The 19,300-nt window shown below is 52.4% G+C and overlaps 2 protein-coding genes across 8 annotated transcripts in view; both read right to left on the reverse strand.

Annotated features, from left to right (window-relative positions):
* The window catches only part of LOC125324325 (sodium- and chloride-dependent betaine transporter-like), a 65,545-nt gene extending 51,265 nt beyond the window's left edge, over positions 1–14,280 (reverse strand). For 3 of the 7 annotated variants that reach the window (XR_007202930.1, XR_007202929.1, XM_048299985.1), the window contains exons 1-2: positions 8,242–9,527; positions 7,640–7,727 (exon numbers count right to left, since the gene is read on the reverse strand). Coding sequence is in view for 4 of the 7 variants with exons in the window: in XM_048299985.1 (XP_048155942.1) it covers positions 7,640–7,727; positions 8,242–8,392 (239 nt within the window). In the remaining 3 variants the exon portion in view is untranslated. Of the gene's footprint in view, positions 1–5,514; positions 5,620–7,639; positions 7,764–8,241; positions 9,530–13,513 lie in introns of those variants that run through there. The other 4 variants (XM_048299986.1, XM_048299987.1, XM_048299989.1 and 1 more) reach the window with 4 other exon arrangements.
* A 2,176-nt stretch (positions 14,281–16,456) lies between these two features.
* Positions 16,457–19,300, reverse strand: part of LOC125324435 (sodium- and chloride-dependent GABA transporter 2) — a 31,676-nt gene continuing 28,832 nt past the window's right edge. The window contains exons 14-16 of the mRNA XM_048300280.1: positions 18,741–18,841; positions 18,134–18,304; positions 16,457–16,960 (exon numbers count right to left, since the gene is read on the reverse strand). Coding sequence (XP_048156237.1) covers positions 16,841–16,960; positions 18,134–18,304; positions 18,741–18,841 — 392 coding nt within the window. The 3' untranslated portion in view covers positions 16,457–16,840. The remainder of the gene's footprint in view (positions 16,961–18,133; positions 18,305–18,740; positions 18,842–19,300) is intronic.

A 19,300-nucleotide genomic window follows, 5' to 3' on the forward strand; every position in this document is an offset into this window, starting at 1 on the left:
CTAACACAGAGCAGGGGAGCTGGTGAGCCGTGCCAAGGAAGTCCTAAATCTAGGTACATCTAATTGGAGGCATTACTGAGCAGAAGCTGGCCTTCACTTTCTAGAAGTGACTGGCTTTAGCCAGACATACACTTTTCTTTGTTCAGATTAGGAAACTACACTGAAAACAAGTCTCTCCAAAGCAGCAGCATCTCTGCTTCCATTCCCATCAGCTGGGACTGCAAAGAAATCAGGGCTTTGTTCCTTTGCAGCAACTTGCAAATTCATTTTGCTGGTGGTTCGATAAGTTTTTTAATAGCACATCTCTCATTCCTTCTGTACCACCTAAAGGAACATCCCCATCTTCAGGGAGCAACAGGGACAGCAATCTGCATCACCCACAACACTCAACATTTCCACTGCCCCTGCATCTGCTCTGGGCTATTTAAATGCTCTCTCCCAGGCAAAGACCAAGCTTGGCTCTGGAGGCAGGTCAGGCCAAGGACCTCTCCCAGTCAGCACCTCAGTGGTGAGCAGGACCTCATCACCTTGGATGTCCTTTACCTTATAGGACCACCAAATCATCTGCTGACCCTTTGCACCAGGATGGCGCACCAGGACCATGATGGCAAACGATTCCCTCCCTCCTTGTGCCTGGTGTCTCTCCAGCCATGTCCCTCTGGACAAGCACCAGGTGTGAGCCGTCTCATGGTGAGTAGGGACTACCAGGGAACCTGACCTAACTGGAAAGAGCAAGTGTAGACCCTAATACCTAACTGTCCTGGCAGCCAAGGAATACTGTGGCATTTGTTGTGGTGTAGTTTTCAAGGAGGCAAGCAGGAACAGGAGCTGGTGGGCCATGCTTGCACTTATCCATACAAGACAGCATCATTACCAAAGTGTCTCATTTACTTCTGTAAGTGAAATTATTTCCTAAACGCTAACCCTCTGGATATATCAGGCCCTGGGGCAAAGAAAGATGCTTGTGTATGAAAAGACAACTTCTAATGAATGTTCACAGCAAAACAAGTAGTTCTTTGACACAGGCATGTTTCCTGCCTGTTATTCAAGTAAAGAAAGGAAATCAGATCTCACAGTGTAATACACCAATTGCTCTCTAAATGCCCTAGGCAACAGGCTTTGTTCCCCCATCTGCTTTCCTGAAGGGCTCATCTTATTTGCTTTGCTATCAGCAGCAGATTTCCATGGACTCTGACTGGAGGACCGAGTCTCATGCAAGACATCAACCAGCGTAAGAGAGGCTACAACAAGAACAGGGGGACATAAACCATAGAGGAGAGCAGTCAGGGGCCAGTGAAGACCATCCTCCAGGCTAATGTAATTTCCTCTTCGAAAGCATGGCAGAAAGATCCTGGTTCCTGTTAAATTTGAGAGGTTTTTAGAGCTACTGCCAGTAAGAGCTTAAATGTGGGCAGTACTGCAGTGGGTACAACCAGTTTCCGTGTCAAATGCAGATGAATGAGGGCACTGAGGAAGCAACCTCTGTTTTATCCCCAGCCCTTGCCCTTTATGGTCCATATGCTGGAAAGCACCTATTTACTGGTATGGCTTGCACTGATCCAAACCACCAACGGCTACAACACCTGTGGATCTGCATGCCAGCGTGAAGGTGAATCAGCCCTCTAACAGGCTCCTACAAACCTCTAACCACACACTTAAGGAAGGTGGTGAAACCCAGGAATCAAGGTACACACCCTAAATGCTGGCTTGCAGCAGCAGCTCTGCAGCTCACCAGCAGCTCAGTGGCACAGAGGTCCTTCCAGTCCCAGCTTTGCCCCCTTCACTTAGCCCTACTGCTGGGTTGGATCGGGAGATGGAATCATCAGGTCCTCCTGCCAGCCATTTCTCAGCTTCTGAAGCCCAGGCAAAGCCTTTCTCCCCACTGCCTGCCTGCAGCAAAGCCTGCCAGCTGGCTAATCAGTTTATTCCGATGCTGCAGCACAGTCTCCTCATCTCTGAGAGGAGCAGAGCTCCACGCACTGTCAAATGTGAGAGATAAAGTAACACGTACTTAATGAAACGTGTTTGATCTGTCACAGTCCTTGGCACAGTCTAATTTGCTGCAGTCCAGGGCACGTTATCAACTACAATGATGTTTAAGTCTGGGTTTATTGAGAATGTCCCAAGAAGCTGGCAGGAGAAGACTAGCTAATTCTTTGGTTTTATTCTTTTAATGTAAGGTGGATCCAAAAGCCAGCCTATTTCTACTAATATTTGTGGTTTATTTCATTTTTGCTAGACCTGTTTCACACATGGGTGCAGAGGAGGATCACAATCAGAGAATCACCTCCTCTCACCTAGCCCTGGGAAGGGAATGCATGAGTGCCAGCCCACAGCCCCAACCCTGTCACCAGCCTCCACCTCAGGGACACCTGGACCAGGACTTGGACTCTGTATCTGTCCTCTGACTCCTGAATAAGCCAACATGAAGGATAGAAGTTGGGATGCTGCAATGAGGAACACAGCTGGGACAAACACAGAACAGCAGGGGAGACACAGCACTTCTGCCTTGATTTTCCTGATTTAAAAAGGGGGAAAGCTATGGCTATGAAATCAAACCTTTTCAAGTGGGAACAGAGGGTGGATTAAACTGGTGCCCAAAGTTTTGGCCCTTCATGGCATGAACTACAACTTCTCCCTTCCCAAACAAAGCCATGCACGTTACACATCCCCACTACTTCCCTCTCTGCTTTGCCTGCTGTTTCTATGAGAAAACCTATTCGTACACTTCCTGGCTCTTTTCCTGAACATTTAATCCTCCTGTGCCCCTGGCTCTATATGCTCTCAGGCCAGATGGGGACTCAAATAACTTCTTGTTTCCAGCTAGGAACAATTTGGTTCTCCCACAGCAGTCACAGCCACCTACTGTGTTACATGCTCCCCAACAGGCAAACATTTTCCTTTCCCTTTGGTTGCCCTCTCCTTAATACATGAGTTTGGAGTAAAGACTGTGCCCCTCACTGCTCGCCTGCACTTTTTCTGCTGTTCCTTCACCAATGTTTGGAAAAAAATCCTATGACTACTTCATTCCCAGCCTCTTTTTCCCTTTGCCATGAAGTTTTCCCAACTGCTAAAATGCCATCTGATGCAATCCACAGTCTACCCCTCTCCTGGACGCTCTCAGCCACCGCCACCACCACCACCCTCTCTCCTCAGCTCCCTCTGACCCCACCGGTCCCTTCTAGAGGTGCTCTGCTGTATTTTCAGCCCTCAGCACTTGGAGGAGATGGGTTTTTTTGCCCTTCACAGAAATGACCTGTAGTTTGTCATCTTCCCACAGAGGGTAGTGGGCTCCCTCTATGCAGCTCCATAGGAAATGGTACAGGATTTGGTGCTGGGCTTGCTGCATGGAGTTAGCCATATTTTTTTCCCAAAATATTTATTGCTGGGAATATAAGAATACACCTGGGTTCATGTAGGACCTGGAAAGAGAGCAGGCAGCATGCAGGCAGCCATAGACACAGAGCAACAAGTTCCATTCTTGAACATTTGAATGGGGCAACACAGTCTCCCCTTGGTCACAAATTTTGGACTGTGTTTGCCCCACACCTACCACCATGGGATCCTTCAAGAGTGGTCACAAAGGGCAAGGCAAACCAAGTGGTCACTCAGCAGTTGCCTATAATGTGCTGAACAAACAATGCAGATATGCAGAACAGCATTTTTTGGCTTTGTTTGGAAACAAGATGCCACTGAAGGTGGGAGGTAGAAATAAAAAGAGGAGAAAGAAAGTATCATTTGAACCAAAACATAGTGCTATCCTCAGCCTCTCTCAGGGTAAAAAAGGGCTTTTTTAAAGTTACTCAGGTGAGGCAAGGAACAAGAGAGAGACAAGAGAGAGAAGCCACCTGGAGTTTTGGCGCCAGAGGAAGAAGCCAATAGCAATTCTCCTAAAGCTTTTCTTCCTGCAAGCTTACTGTCTGTTCCTGACTTCTGTCAGACAAGAGTTCATACTGCTGGGAAGTTCACATCCTCCGCTTGACCTCTTCTGCTGTTCTAGCATAAGGCAAATGAGAGGAGCACAATCTCCAGAGGGAATAGTGAAACAGAGAGAACAGCAGACAGAAATGTCTCTAAAAAGCAGCTGATAACATTTATGAGAGGAAGCAGTGTTAAAGCTCCCTTGGACACTTGAAGGCGCTGCCTGAACTGCAGAATGAGGAATCACAGGTGACAACACAGACAGCTGCACTGCATTTATATTTCTTGGTTTCATGTTGAAACAAGCAGCAAGCAAGCACGTAAGCTGCAATTTAAGATGGAGAGGGAAGAATCAAGAAGCAAGAAGACTGGGCTGTGTTACAAAAGGAGGAGCAGGACAACACAGAAAATTCTCTGGTTGCACAATCAGAGCCAGCAGTTAGTCGGCAGCTGAAACCCTGCGCTGCATTTTGATGGCAGGAGGTGGGGGCGACTGTGGGAGCAGAGACAGGAAATCAGGGCTCAGCGAGGAAGAGCAGAGCCAAGGTACAGCTTAAGAAACAACACGGTTGAATTAGTGCATGGGGGCTGCTACTGCAATAGGGCATCTCTGCAAGATGGACAAGAAAACACTAGCAGTGGAAGCACGTGCTTTCCGGCCAATCTAAGAGCAGCTACAGGAGCAGGGACAGCTGCTTCCAAACGGGAATGCTGCTGGAGAATGGCTCACTCCAGCTGCATATCAGAGAAAGACAAGGAAAGATGTAGAAAAACTGATCAACTCCAGGACAGCAGATGAAATTAAAATGCCTTTCATTTCAAGCAATTGTAAGTTAGTTGGCTTCTTTACACTTTCCAATTAACTTCCAGGTTCTGTGGGCTGCAGGGTATTCTGAAAGCATCTGTTCAGCAAGGTTCGTGAGGCACAGGAGGCTGATACAAGAATCAGATCCTACCTGTGTTTCTCCAATGTGAAATAAGAGCACTGCTTTTGCAGTCAGTGACTTTGCTACTTACTGAGACCAGAAAGAGTGAGCTAAGGAGCAACTGTGAGTTTACTAAAGACACAAACATCTGCAATACAAGCTGCAAGAATTATAGAACCTCACCCTTCAGAGCACACCCAGTGCAGGAGGGTGCCAAATGGCTCCTGCCCTGTCTTCTGCTGCTGGACAGGAGAGCCTCCAAAGCCCCTAACAGTGCCTGCACTTTCCTGAGGATCAGTGGCAAATCTCTTGCTAAAAGCAATGTAGGCTGCTGTTCCCAGGGCCAGATCAGTCTCTGTTGGTGTCCATGGCTCACCAGCCCTGCTGCGGGCTACAGAGACGCATAGGTTGTTTCTTTCTCTAGCCTAGAAAAAAAACAGGACTAACTGATGAAGTCCATAAATGGTATCTGAATATGACCAGAAACCAGCCTTTGCATCAAACCATATACTCTCAAGACCTCCATTAAGCCCATAGTCTGGCTGTATCCAGTGCAGCACAGCAGGAAGGCCAGCCACAGCAGGATCCATCCTTCTTACAGAGCACCAGTGATAGGTCTGGTACAGACACAGATCCAGGCCCCAGTGGAGTCCCTAGAGCCACCTACCTCATGGCTGGAGGTGTCTGGCTGAAGTCCTGGGGCTGCATCAGGCTGGCTCAGAGGTCCTTGTGTGCAGCCAAAGCATGTGGCCAGCGCAGCTCCTGTCACTGGCTGGAGGAGCAGAGCAGGTGAATGGCACAGCGGGTGAAAAGTCATGCTGGCTCCTGCAAACAGGCCCCTGCACAGCAGGGCAGCGACCTGTGGTGCAGCCCAGAGGTGCTGCACAGGGACAGGACAGAGTCTGCAGGATGCCTACAGGGCTGCCACCTCTCTGAGGCAGCAATTTCACAGAGCAAGACACCAGCCAGCAGCCCTGGGCAGGTGAGATGAAGAGATGGAGGCTGCCAGCCCCCAGCCCTGCAGCTTGGCCACCTGCTGCCATTCCAGCACAGCCTGAGGCTGGGGGTGAGGGCCAGGGAAGAGTGAGAAGCAAAGCCGCTGGAGCAGGAGAGCAGAGGAGCCAGCACTGCAGCCGGTGGTTCAGAGGTGGGAGAGCAGCACAGGGAATTTGGCATCACAGTACTCTCGGCACTTGTATCTAAACTCCTCCAGGGAGGCACACCTTGCCTGACCTCCCAAAAGTGCAGCCTGAGGGCACTTGCTGTCAGTGATGGGAAAGAAACAGGGAGCACAGAGGAAGAGCACTCAAGCGAGACTCTTCCAAAAGGTAGGCAAGGTTGAGGCATGACACATTGCCTTATGCTTCCCAGCAGGGAGGATGAGGGGAACGAGCAACGTGTGTGGCAGAGCCCGGTCCCTCAGCACAGACACGTGTGCAGCCAGTGAGGAGGAGGGTGACAGGGGCTCCCTGCCATGACTGTCCCCTCGCTGTGCTCCCTGCTCAGCCCTGCAGAAGGATCCCAGCACCCTGTGTCACATCCTGGGCAGGCTCAGCCATCTTCAGGCGCTGCTCAGGATGAGTCATATCAGGTGAAATCAGCACAGGCAGAGGCGCATGGACACCATGACTCCAGCAGTGCCGTGAGCGTTTTCCAGCAGTTCCTGCTGTAATGGCACACTGTAATGTGGTGGGACTGCATCCCACCTGCACCCTCCGAGGGGCCAGGCACCTGCTCTCCAGGCTCGGGCACCGAAACTTTTCTGTAGCCCTGCCCATGAGCACGGTCAGGTAGAGATACGGCACAAGGCTCTTTAGCCTGCCCTCTGCAGGGACCGCATCTGCAGCCATGAATCCGGCAAAGTTGGGCTGTTGCAGAGCTGCAAAGGTCAGGTCCAAGGTTCAGGCTCTCATATCAGCTGCTGTCAAAGAGGAAAAACTAGGGCAATGGCATTTCCACTGGCATGAGATGAAAGCCCTGATTAGTAGTGATTACTTTAAAAGCACTGTTGATTTAAGAAGACACAGATCAGGTGTTATGAAACCCTCATGTATTCTGCTTGCATTTGTTAACAAATATGCGCACAGATCCCAAGAGTTTAGCACATGCAGAAACTGTCTCCCTGCCTCACCCCTACAGGAACAAATTTGATGAAACCTCAGGGGCGAGAAGAACAAGAAGTGCACTCCCAGGCACATCTTTTAAAACTGCAGCCCCCAAGTCAATGCACTAGGGTCAGCACCTCTGCAGGGCAGCACAGGAGGAGAGGACTCATGCTGGCAGTAGCTGGAATGCCTACAGCCTACTCCACTCCTAGCACCTTGGCTCCTGTACCTATTATCAACCAGTTATCTCTGCCCTTCATCCCTGTCCCTGTCTCACTCACTCTCATCTCTCTCCCCAATCTTTCTGCTGTCTGAGTACTTATCTATCACTCTTTCCCTTTCTCTCTGCTGCCGCAACCTTCAGTACCAATTACTCATCCTTCAGGCACGTCTTTGCTCTCAGCTTCCTGGCACCCCCTGAGCAGCATCTCAGCCTGTCCTTTCGTTTTCCAAAGGAACCATTGAAAGATAAACCTCTTCCCTGGGTTGATCCAAACTGATTATTTGCTCCTTATTTTCCATCTCACTTTTCCTTTGCCTAACGTTGGGAAGATTTTGCCCTTGCAGATTTGCTGGCCCGCTCTCCAGAGCACGGCGAGCAGCTGGCGTGCAGCAGCTGGCTGCGGGAGCACTGCAGTCACCGGCACTCCCAGGGTGATCTGCTCAACAAGCAAACGCCCAACTCACCTGAACCCAGCGCAGGTCTTCCCCAGGCAAGCCCCTTCCGTCCTATCCTGTCCTTTCCCGTCCCACTGGAGTCCAGGCAGGGAATCCACTGAGTGCCAAAGAGATACAGCAAGAGTTAAGGCGGAGACTACCCTCTCTCCTCCTCCTGTCCCACCCCTTCCACCAGCTCCCCCCACCAAATTATCACCCAGCTCATGTGTGGGTGGTGGGACTTAGGGAGGGGAGGTGCATCAGCACAGAAGAACTTTCTCCCCTATTCCCCTACCACATGCACCTCTCCAGACCTTGAACTGTGGCCCTGACAAGAAAGCAAGATGAGAAAACAGCCACAGGCGGGCAGGGTAAATGCCCAGAGTTTGTAAATATCAACTACAGCAGTCAGGGAGTAACTCCACATCCTCTTGTCCTCAGCAGGGTGGGAACTCTTCCCTTGCAGACCCCACAGCATGGCCCAGGCTGGCTGCCACATATTCCCACTGTTCTAGGGCTCCACCACTTTAGTGGGATAGGGGCATCCCTCAATGTCATCCTACAAACATGCAGAATGAATCTCCATGAAGCACTACATTAAACTTTCTTCTGTGGCCAAGCTCAAGACTCACCAACACCATCCAACAGGTGGAGCAAAAGGCAGCGGGTGGCTGAAGGGGGAACGCTTGCTCTGGGGTCACGCAGCCCCCTCAGTGCCTGTGCCGTATGCTGGGAGTACAAACACAGCTCATGGGACAGAGCTCTGTCAGCAAGGAGAGGCATTGCTGGAGTCTTTACAGTGTCTGGGTGCTCACTAGAAGTGAGCAATCCCTCTGTGCCTTTGCCCTGGCAGCTTTCTTTGTATCCATCTCAGCCTTGATGTGCTTTTCCGGAGCTTCTCATGAGCAACACCAGTAGCAGGCATTCCAGTTACACCGTTTTTCTCAAGATACTTCAGCTCAGCTTCTCTCTTTTTCTTTTTAATGGTTGTGTTTAATGCTATCACTGTTTTGTCTTTTGCTTTGTCTGTTAATGTGCCTGCCAAACTCCTACTGACCTTTTCATGCACCCATGTGGTCAAACCAGAGCAGCATGCGGGAGGGAACATGGGACATACCCAACACGTGCTCAGCTATGTCTGGACTCACCAGAGGAGCATTTCTCAGCCCCTCAGTGGGAAACACAGGAGCTGACAAAAGGCCTCAATGCCACAGTGTGGGGAAGAAGTAGGTTTACCTGCCTGCACACTCTGTAGAGATAGTTTGTACTGCTGTCTCTAGAAAATCCCCCACGGGTGCTAGAAGCCAGTGAATCAGATCCCATTAGAGCATGCTGGACTGCCCTGGGGACAAACGATGCTGCAGAGATGTGTAAGGGGAATCAACCCTGGGCTGGCTGGGATCCTCAGGACAAACCACTGAGGCCAGTGCTGGAGGCAGTAGGAGAAAACGTCTCCATTTACCTGGGGCTGTTTCTGGGATTAAACACTCCAAGCATGCCATTGTCAAAGCTCTGGCTTTCACCTACCCCATGGGCTGGTTGAGAGGATTGGTCTCATACCCAAAGAAATACAGGCTGATTCTTCCTTTGTGAGATCTGGCATCAACATCAGAGGGGACAGGCTACGCCTTCTACCTCTTAGGGGCTGTCTCCAAAGTCCTGAAAGACGGCAAGGTGAAGAGCATGTGCTGGCTCTGCATTGCCTCTGACCCTGCTCATGGAGGACAGTGCCACTGCCTGTTCTGTCACAGAGGACTGGCATGACCCAGCACAACTGAGAAAAAGGTGCAATAGAGGTTATCCAGATATGAAAAGGGGATTGAGATAAGCCTAGGTAAGCAGAGCTGACCTAAAAACTTGATTTATCCATACTGAAGGGTTGCACAGGAACATCGCAGGGTTTTTGCAAAGCTGTAGATGGGAAATGACCTGTGACATTAAGGTAAAACAAGAAGAAAGTCAACCTAAATGAAAACTTTATCCAGCAATGTGTGAAAATCATTCTCCAGGAGGGAAAAAAAAGGCTGTTTCTGTTTTCCAGCCCAGAAGGTACCAGAAGTTACACTCAGGCTTCAGAGTTTCCCACCAGGCAATAATTCACAGGGGTTTTAAATCCTGCTATGGGCACAGGGCATATTTTCACCACACCAGCTTCTATGAGAGGGATTTCACTAGTGTGATGACCCAGATTGAAAACCAAAAATCACCTTCTGAGCAGCTCAACTGATGGGGTACAGACTGGGCTCAGTCCCATCCCAGGAGAGAGCCAGGAAAGGGCTCTCCCTGACCACCAATTGCCACCTTCGCTGGCACAGTCAGCCCTGAGCAGGGACTCTGGGCTGAGCAGCTGTGTAGGTAGGACAGGGCTGCTAAAGGATGTGACAATCTGACTGCAGGTCACCCCATAATGTGTGCTCCTCCTCCGTAAGTGTGGGTGAGGTTGCTCTTAAACACTCATCCCCAAAAGGGAAGCACTGCTTGCAATAAATCCTGGAAATGTCCAAAGCATCCCCCATCCCAGGCAGCATGAACCCCTCCCAGACCTGGGACCCCCTTGTTGTGAGCTACTCACACACCAGCAGCACTCAGATCTCCATATCTCTCCTACGGTGCATCCTGAGGAAGCCCCATTCCTGCACCCAAGGGTGCACAGGGGAACTGGGGCAGCACTGCTGTCCGACCACACAGAGGTACCCACTCTCTCTGCAGTTGCTAGCTCAGAGCCAGCTGCACGGGTTTCCTTCTCCTCTCATGAGCAGAGTAAGAAAACTCTCTTTGAAAGGACCAGATTCCCTCAACCTGGCAGGCCCAGAGCTGCTGAAGACCAGGACTCAGGCTGCTGCGCCAACCTTTGGCCCAAAGGATGGCTAATCCCTACCTCAGATCTGTCCTGCACCTCCTCAAAGCTGTCCTCTTCCCCACCCTGCTCACTGCCTGCCAGCTGGCAGTGCCCTCTTGCCTCTCCTTTTACCATTTCTTTTCTTGGAACACATGCTGGCTTTTCCTATCATCTGGGTGTCCCCACCCTTTCAAGCCAGCTCTAACATGCCTGCTGAAGAGCCAGCCCAGATCAGCAGGCTGCCAACCTCAGGGCCATGCTCCCTGGCAGCAGCAAGGCCTGGAACCCCCGAGCCAGTGAGACACAAGGCTTCAAGGCAAAACAACTCAAATCTCCTCCTAGCCCAGATTTTGGGAGAGGTTTGTCAGCATGACACCCTGTGGGTGAATCCAAGCTGTGCTTTACAAGCATTAGAGGCTGCAGAAGCAGTTGCTGGGGCAGTTGTTGGAGTCAGCGGAGCCTGCAGCCCTGGCTGCCCCCCTCGCTGAGCCACCTGCAGGGAGAAGCCACGGCTGCCCATGTTTGCACAGAACTTGCCCAGAATAATCCCGCCTTGTAACACTTTTGCTAACAAAATAGGAGAAACTCTGGTTCCCCCATGGGCACAACACTGCTGCTTCTTATGCTGAGAACATGCCTTGCTGACTGAACAGTATGTTTGCAGGGAATTTTCCCCTAGGCATTAGTATAATTTATTTTTTATGTTTATGGCTAATTTCTGCTTGAGTAAGCCTGTGACTTCTGACAACAGTTTCACTGTAACTAATCACAAGTGAACATAACCAAAGCAACAAGAGCTAATGAGGCCCCACAGAACCCCGACGGGCTCCAGCAGCCACAGCACCGCTCTCCTGCTGGGCTCCAAGGGAGGAGGAGGCTGCCAGGAGCCTTTATCTTTGGAAGTACAGGCAGGGTAAGACATCCCGTTTCACAGCATTCCTGGTACGGGAGAGGATGAGGCAAGGGCAAATGGCTTAGGAGCCCAGAGTCAGCAATAAAGGTGGTCAGCAGGGAGGACTGGCAATGCTGGGGAGACATCTGTACAGCCTCTCTGAGCCCCACAGCAACGCTCACTCTTGATCAGAGACCAAGAGGATCACAGAACAAAGGCAGGCAGAGGACACGAGGGTAGGTGCCTGTTTGCTCCTGCTTTCCCTCCCTGCTTCCTCAGGGCAGCTGAGCCTGGTGTTGTGGGACATGTGACAGCAAACACCTCTGATGCACAGGGCACAAGGATGTGAAGGACAAGGTCAGATGGAGACACAGAGAGGCACCTGTTGCTGCTGCCCAAGGTGTTGCAACTCTGGGCAGGTCAGGTGGAGAAGGGGGTAACCAAACCACTGATAACTTCTTGGAAGTAACAGCTTCCCAAATGTGCCTTTGTGCTCCCCCACACATGCTTCCCTTATCTTTGCCATGCAGATCCCCCTCCTGCAGGCTGCTAATGATGTTAGCACACAAGGGCTCAGCCAAACGCCTGCTCTGTGAGATATGCTCATTTGCACCTGCCTGTAGGACACACTTAACAGATTATTTGGGGATCTCTGCTTTACAGGATAAGGTATCCCTCGAGTTAACATGTTCATCTTACTCTGTTCTCTCCATTTATGCACCATGGCATCCAACACATCCACTCTTCTTGTCACCAAAATGTGCAACATGACTCACAATACATGCTTCTACAACAGCCATGAAAAATTGCCTTGTAGACATCACTAAAGGTGAAAGGAAAAAGACTTCTCAAGCATCTGTTCAAACATCCCAGGATTTGGGATGCTCTCCATGACAGCAGATGCATCCTCATCCACAGGTCTGTCCCTCAGATCTGAAGTCTTTTCCCTGCCCTATGTGAGCATCTCCATCCATGGACAAGTAGGGCTGAGTTTTCTCCCCAGGCACCACTGACCCAGAAAGGGAAAAGCAGAGCCTGGTTTTCATGGACAGATGGATGGACAGGTCATTCCAATCACCAATGACCTGGGGCAGAATCTCAGGGACTTCTTTATTTGTAGGTGAACTTCTCATTTGAAAAAAAAGGAAAAAAAACCCCAAAACCAAACAAAAACCAAACCAACAAAAACCCCACAAAACAAACCAAACAAAACCAAAAATCACAACCACCACCACCACCAAACGATCCATGAAAAAAAAGGCTCTTTAATCTCATGCCTGTTATCTAGTAAGTAATGGGTTGAATTCTCAGACTAAGTTGTAGATTTTGTATTCTGAAGGTGGGAAATACCCAGTGACCACACACCTCTTGTCTAAAGAGAGATCAGCATCTCCCAGCTGGTGAAAGTATGGTGCAAATTCCACAGACTGCAAGGCTGATCTTGGATGCAATGAAAATCCCTTTCACCATATTCCAAATCATAAACAGTCACTGTATGCTGAAATCACCATATTCCAAATTTCACCAAAATTTTTTTTTAAGCATGGGGTCTTAAAAGTGCTGGGAAAAAAATTTCATGTCTGGAAATTTCAAATAAATTAATTTCAAATTTAGTTCATCAACCTTTTCAATGACCAAGATAGAATATACTTGGTTCATATGTCAAGCCAGGTGTCATCAAATCTAATACTTTCCTTAAAGTCCTGTCAGAAACAAGACACTAATTTAAGAGTATTCAGCAAAACATTTGGTTCTCTCGCTTATCTGACCTACCTAGCTCATCCAATGTTTTACAGCAATCGGGTCATGTAAGAACACAGGCTTGGGAGATTTCCTGGCTTGTATATAACCAGATCAACAAGCTACATGCCCAATTCACTGGACACCAGTCTATTTTGAAACAAAGAAAGTCACAAGCCTTTCAGCAAACTCACACTTTGCCTCCATGCAGCCAAGTAGACTTTCTGTATCAGCCAGATTTTAGAGATAGCTGCAGACAATCACAGTTTTCTATTATGGTTAAAATATCTTCCCAGTGGGACAAACCTGTTATAGATAGTACTGGAAAATGAAAGCATAATTCTATTTAAGGTTAAAATTGCATGAATAAAAAATCTGTTACTGGAATTTCTGTATTGAACTCAGTTCTCTCATTTCTAGCAGTAATTTTTACCAGCCAGTTCCGTATCCATGTGGCAGGGCAGCTGGTTGGCTCTGTCTTCCTTCCGTTGTGAGTCTCCTCCAAAAGGGGCTTTCCCTGGATTTCTGGATTCTTTACTACCCTTAGCTCATGCATGAGCACCTTGAAGCGCAGTCGTAGCAGGAGAATCTGAAGCTCTGAGGCTTTTAGGCCGCCCATGAAAACTGTGGCAGCCAGCTGAGCTCCCGACCTCCCAGTGTTCTCCAGAGGCAGGGAGGGAGACATGCAGAAACTTGAGATTTTGATGTGGGAGGTGCAGACCTACCAAGGGGGCAACCCATGGTTGCACATGCAGCCTAGTAAAAGGAACCCACCCACCTCACAGTCCCTGTGGAAAATAGGCTGGGAAAAGGGAAAACAGGCTGGTAGTGAGGTTTCCACAGCCATGCTGGAAGGAGCCAGAGAAGCCCTGGAGGGCCACAGCTCCGAGGGCGCTCCTGCCCGGAGGTGAAATCTGCACCGCCACAGAGCCTCCCGGCAGCAGATCCCCTCCGTGCTCATCGCACTTTCACAGCCTCCAGAACCAAAGGTCCGCAAACTCCTTTCCGTCACAGACCTGTCTCCCATCTCAGGTTCCTAGGCTCCAAGAACACTAAACTAGGGAAAACTAAGCCCAGGAAAACCAAACTCAGGAACATGTCATTGCCTAGAGGACTAAACCCGTTCGTGCCACAGCTGGGAGCAGAGTTCTGAGATCACCGTTCCCTGCGGGAGGCAGATGTCTGCAGAGAAAAGCTCCACAGGGAACCGGGAAGGAAGGGGGAGTAGAATGGCCGTGTCACCGAGGCGCCGCTGCCCCTGACGGCCGGGCGCCGCTGCCCCTCAGCCGGGTCCCCCTGGCCCCTCACAGCCGGGGACCGCTGCCCCTCACAGCCGGGGGCCCCCTGGCCCTCACAGCCGGGCGCCGCTGCCCCTCACAGCCGGGCGCCGCTGCCCCTCACAGCCGGGTCCCCCTGGCCCCTCACAGCCGGGCGCCGCTGCCCCTCACAGCCGGGTCCCCCTGGCCCCTCACAGCCGGGTCCCCCTGGCCCCTCACAGCCGGGCGCCGCTGCCCCTCACAGCCGGGTCCCCCTGGCCCTCACAGCCGGGTCCCGCCGCCCCTCACAGCCGGGTCCCCCTGGCCCTCACAGCCGGGCGCCGCTGCCCCTCACAGCCGGGTCCCCCTGGCCCCTCACAGCCGGGGGCTGCTGCCCCTCACAGCCGGGGACCGCTGCCCCTCAGAGCCGGGGACCGCTGCCCCTCACAGCCGGGTCCCCCTGGCCCCTCACAGCCGGGTCCCGCCGCCCCTCACAGCCGGGTCCCCCTGGCCCCTCACAGCCGGGTCCCGCCGCCCCTCACAGCCGGGTCCCCCTGGCCCCTCACAGCCGGGTCCCGCTGCCCCTCACAGCCGGGTCCCCCTGGCCCCTCACAGCCGGGTCCCGCTGCCCCTCACAGCCGGGTCCCCCTGGCCCCTCACAGCCGGGTCCCGCTGCCCCTCACAGCCGGGTCCCGCTGCCCCTCACAGCCGGGTCCCGCTGCCCCTCACAGCCGGGTCCCCCTGGCCCCTCACAGCCGGGTCCCCCTGGCCCCTCACAGCCGGGTCCCCCTGGCCCCTCACAGCCGAGTCCCGCTGCCCCTCACAGCCGGGTCCCCCTGGCCCCTCACAGCCGAGTCCCGCTGCCCCTCACAGCCGGGTCCCGCCGCCCCTCACAGCCGGGTCCCCCTGGCCCCTCACAGCCGAGTCCCGCTGCCCCTCACAGCCGAGTCCCGCTGCCCCTCACAGCCGAGTCCCGCCGCCCCTCACAGCCGGGTCCCCCTGGCCCCTCACAGCCGGGTCCCCCTGGCCCCTCACAGCCGGGTCCCCCTGGCCCCTCACAGCCGAGTCCCGCTGCCCCTCACAGCCGGGTCCCGCCGCCCCTCACAGCCGGGTCCCCCTGGCTCCTCACAGCCGGGTCCCGCTGCCCCTCACAGCCGGGTCCCGCTGCCCCTCACAGCCGGGTCCCCCTGGCCCCTCACAGCCGGGTCCCCCTGGCCCCTCACAGCCGGGCGCCGCGCAGCCCCATCCCACGCGAAGGCCGTGGCTGGGGGCCTGGGGCCACCTTGTGGCTAATGGCGCGGATTGCTCTAATTCGCTTTAATTTGCTTTAATTCGCGGCTTCCTGTGCCCGCGGCAGCAGAAGCCTTGGCCGTAGCGTGGTGCCCATCAGTGTCCTTGTGTGCTTCAGGAAGCTGAGCGCCTCCGGCTGCTGGCTCAGCTCTGTCCAGGCTCCAGCTTCCTCAGGGTTTCCTGGGAGCCATCCAGCTTCCCAGGGTTATGTGTCCTCTGGCTGCCCTCCTCGGATGCTGCAGCTACAGCACTTAAAACACAAGCTCTTTGAGGTTTTGGTTTGTTTTTTTTTTTACCCGAACAGCCTGGAAACGAGGGACCCTGTTTGTTGACATAACACACAGATACCGTATCCACCACTCAGCCCTTCTGCCATTCATAGGAAAACCAAAATGACTGGCTCCAGAGCACCTGGAAGGTAGTCAGCGTGGAAAAAGACACAGACCTGCAGAGGCAAGGGAGAGCTTCCCATGATCCCTCACCTGCAAGAAGAAAACACAAATCCACATGCTCCTCCACACCCCAGGAAGAGCCCAGTGACTCATCAGACAGATGACATTTCTGCAATGGCTCCAGCAGAAGGTGGCATTGCACCCTTCACCAGGGTACCCTAGGCCTACCACTTACAGGAGCCTCTGAACCACTGTTCCCTGTTTTCCTTCCTACCCTAACCAAGCTTCCTCTCCTCTGGCCACCTTCCCGTATCACCGTGCCAGTGTAACAGAGATCCAGACCAGGATGTCCAGCACAGCTCCACTGACACACATCTCACCTAACACGCTGTTGGCAAGGAATGCTGGTGGGACAAAACTGAGACAGAGCAGATCTAGTCAGGAAAAACATAGATTTAATGGAATGAATGGAGAAGCTCCCAATGTCCACACTGGAGCCACAGCTCTGAGACTCTGACACTCTTTACTCCAGGGTCAGTCCTTCCTTTCTGCCCACCAGAAGCCTGGGAATGCTCAGGAACACTGGTGCTTGACGTGCCCCTTCAGAGCTCTCTCCAGGGAGAGAATTAAGGTGCATTGCTAACTCCACACAGACCATCTCCATGGCAGCCTCTTCCTCAGCCCTTCAAATCTCCCAGAGAAGGGAGCTCAGCCCAGAAATCCCTCTCTTCTTGGCGAGTGAAGAATCCTTGCATTATCCAACAGGTGGCAAAGGCTGTACAGAAACCATCCAGGGGGGAGGGAGGGAGAGCCACACTGGTCCTAGCAATGAGATTCAAGCTCTGTCAGCGTCAGGAGGCCAGCTCTGGTGGAGGGAAGGGGCTGTCCTGTTCCCGGCCTGGAAGGCAAGTCCTCAAGTGGGCAGGTGAGTTGGCGGAACCTCTGGAAGGCAAAGACAGGCACTAAACACTGCTGCAAGGACAAAAGGTGATCTGGGCTCTCCCCTGCCAGTCACAGGTTTCATTTGGCCCGCCAGGCCCAGCTGCAGATCTGGTCCCTAAATGCTGCAGATGTCCAAAATAAGGACAGTCAGCACTGCAGAAACTGAGGGGATAAACTCATCTTCCAACTGCTTGTCCCAAGGCAAGGTCACAGGTCACTGAGCACGTGAGATATCTAACACATGGACAATGGAAGAAAGCTCTGTCCTCCATTTGCTCCAGGCCAGGGCTAGAAAACAGTCCAAAGGCAGGTTGGTGACCAAGGACCTCCAGGTCATGCCCTCCATCAGCACAGAGCCTGTGCTCACAGGATTGGCTTTAACTGGGACAAGTGCATGAGGGGTTACTCTCACACCACATCATGCTGTGCAGCCTTGCCATGCCCCTGCAGCTGTTCCCACTCCTCCCTGTCCGTGCTGGACACGGGGGTCAGGGACCCATTGCTGTCACAACCCATTCTTGAACACTTGCAGGAGGCAGGGAATGAGAGGGATCCTGGGGGTTCAGGACTGTTTGTGAAACCTCACTCTGAAACTATGAGCTGTGGCAGGGATGGGATGCTCATCTGGAGCAAGGCCTGGTTTTCTAGTTCCCTGCCCCTCCAGTGTAAACCAGGGCAACCAGCAATGCATCACAGCAACTCTGGAAGCAGGGCAGACCCAGAGCATTAAGAATGTGATGGAAACTCCAAATTCCCAGTGATCCCCTCCATTCCAACCCTATGGCCTCAGCTTAGATTGGTGAACTCAGCTGACCGTAATGCTCAGGGGATCTGGAGCTTTCTCAGAGGAAGTCCTCAAGCCTCAGTTAAGGGCAGCATGGAGATTATCTTTATCCTCTCTATCTAATGACCTTCTTCCTGGTGGTACTTGTGAAGAGATGGAAGAAATAAAAAAAGGGTACCATGAGGCAGCAGCCAGCTTGGAGCAGCCCTCCAGCAAGGTAGAACTTAAAAAAACCCAAGTCCGTTATAGCAATTAACTCATTCAATTGATTTATTCTGGGCTCCTGGCTAATCAACCTGCAACATACAAATGATTCTGCTGCAGGGCTGGAGATCAACACTGAAGCACAGCCCATGCCCTCCTGATCCCAGAGCACCCACCAACCTCACCTCTCTGAGGGAGCCTTTGATGGTGGAGAGTTTGTAGACAACCCAGAGAGGGATGCACACCATGGAGGAGAGGGCCAGCAGCCAGCCCAGGGTGTCTCCCCACCACGGGTACACGTACTTCTTGTTGTACGTCAACGGGGTGTATTTGATCAAAGAAAACAGGAAGGTTGCCTGGCAAGGTGAAAGAGACCAAGAAAAAAAAAAAGAGAACGAAAATCAACGCTATGAGCAAAGAGAGGTCTTCCTGGCGAATACACACCCGCACAGAGACTCATGGTAAAAAGGAGCACCTCAGGGCAGCAACAGAGGGGACTCCAGTTAAACAGGGTTTGCTGGGACAGCCCCCACAGGCAACACTGGTCATGGCACCAAGGAGCTTGTCCCACCAGCAAACACCTCTGTCACAGCAGACCCTCTCCCCATTGCTGAGCCCCACACCTAGCCCCCAAAGCAACAAGCACAAATAACAAAAGGCCCCCATAGTACAGGCCACACAACCCCCTACACATATGCACATCCCTCTGTATAAATGCAGGTGTCTGTATCTCAGGGGCACCCAGCTCTGCCCATCTTCCTCCCCACAGCTCTTCCTCCTGTGTGCCCTCACCATGCAAACTGCAGGGGTGATGAAAAGCCAGCAGTATCTGATGATGGGCCACGGCCGGTAGCCGATCATATCTTCAATGTTATCGTAGAAACGCTCAGCACCTGCAGAAGAGGGCAAGGATGGGATCCCTCACTGCCACCAGGGAAGGAGGGCAGCAGGGTCTGTGTGTCCAGGGTCCTGCTTCACCACTGTTTAGGTGCAGTAGCCTCAGCACAGCCAACAGTTGGGTCAGGGAGCTCCTCAGGAGTGTGGCCAGCTTCAGTCTTTGTCCTGGACTAACTTCCTATGCCCCCAGAAGAGCTCGGTGGGTCAGCAGGGCCAGCCCCTCATCCTCTCCAAGGCTAGGACCTCGGCCCAGGTTTTACCCATACCTGGTGACTGCCAATGCCGATAGAAGGCTCTCAAAAAACGTTTGATTCTCAGAAACCTCTAAACAAAGGTTGAGAAAAGATTTTCCAGACATCTCCAATTCCCCAAGGAAGGAGGGTGTCAAAAGCAGGAGCACATAGGAACATGCAGGGGAAATCTGCCAAGCAGATCCCCCAGGGTGTTCCTGTGAG

Source organism: Corvus hawaiiensis, chromosome 4, assembly GCF_020740725.1.
Source record: "Corvus hawaiiensis isolate bCorHaw1 chromosome 4, bCorHaw1.pri.cur, whole genome shotgun sequence".
In the NCBI taxonomy this organism is placed as follows: Eukaryota; Metazoa; Chordata; class Aves; order Passeriformes; family Corvidae; genus Corvus; species Corvus hawaiiensis.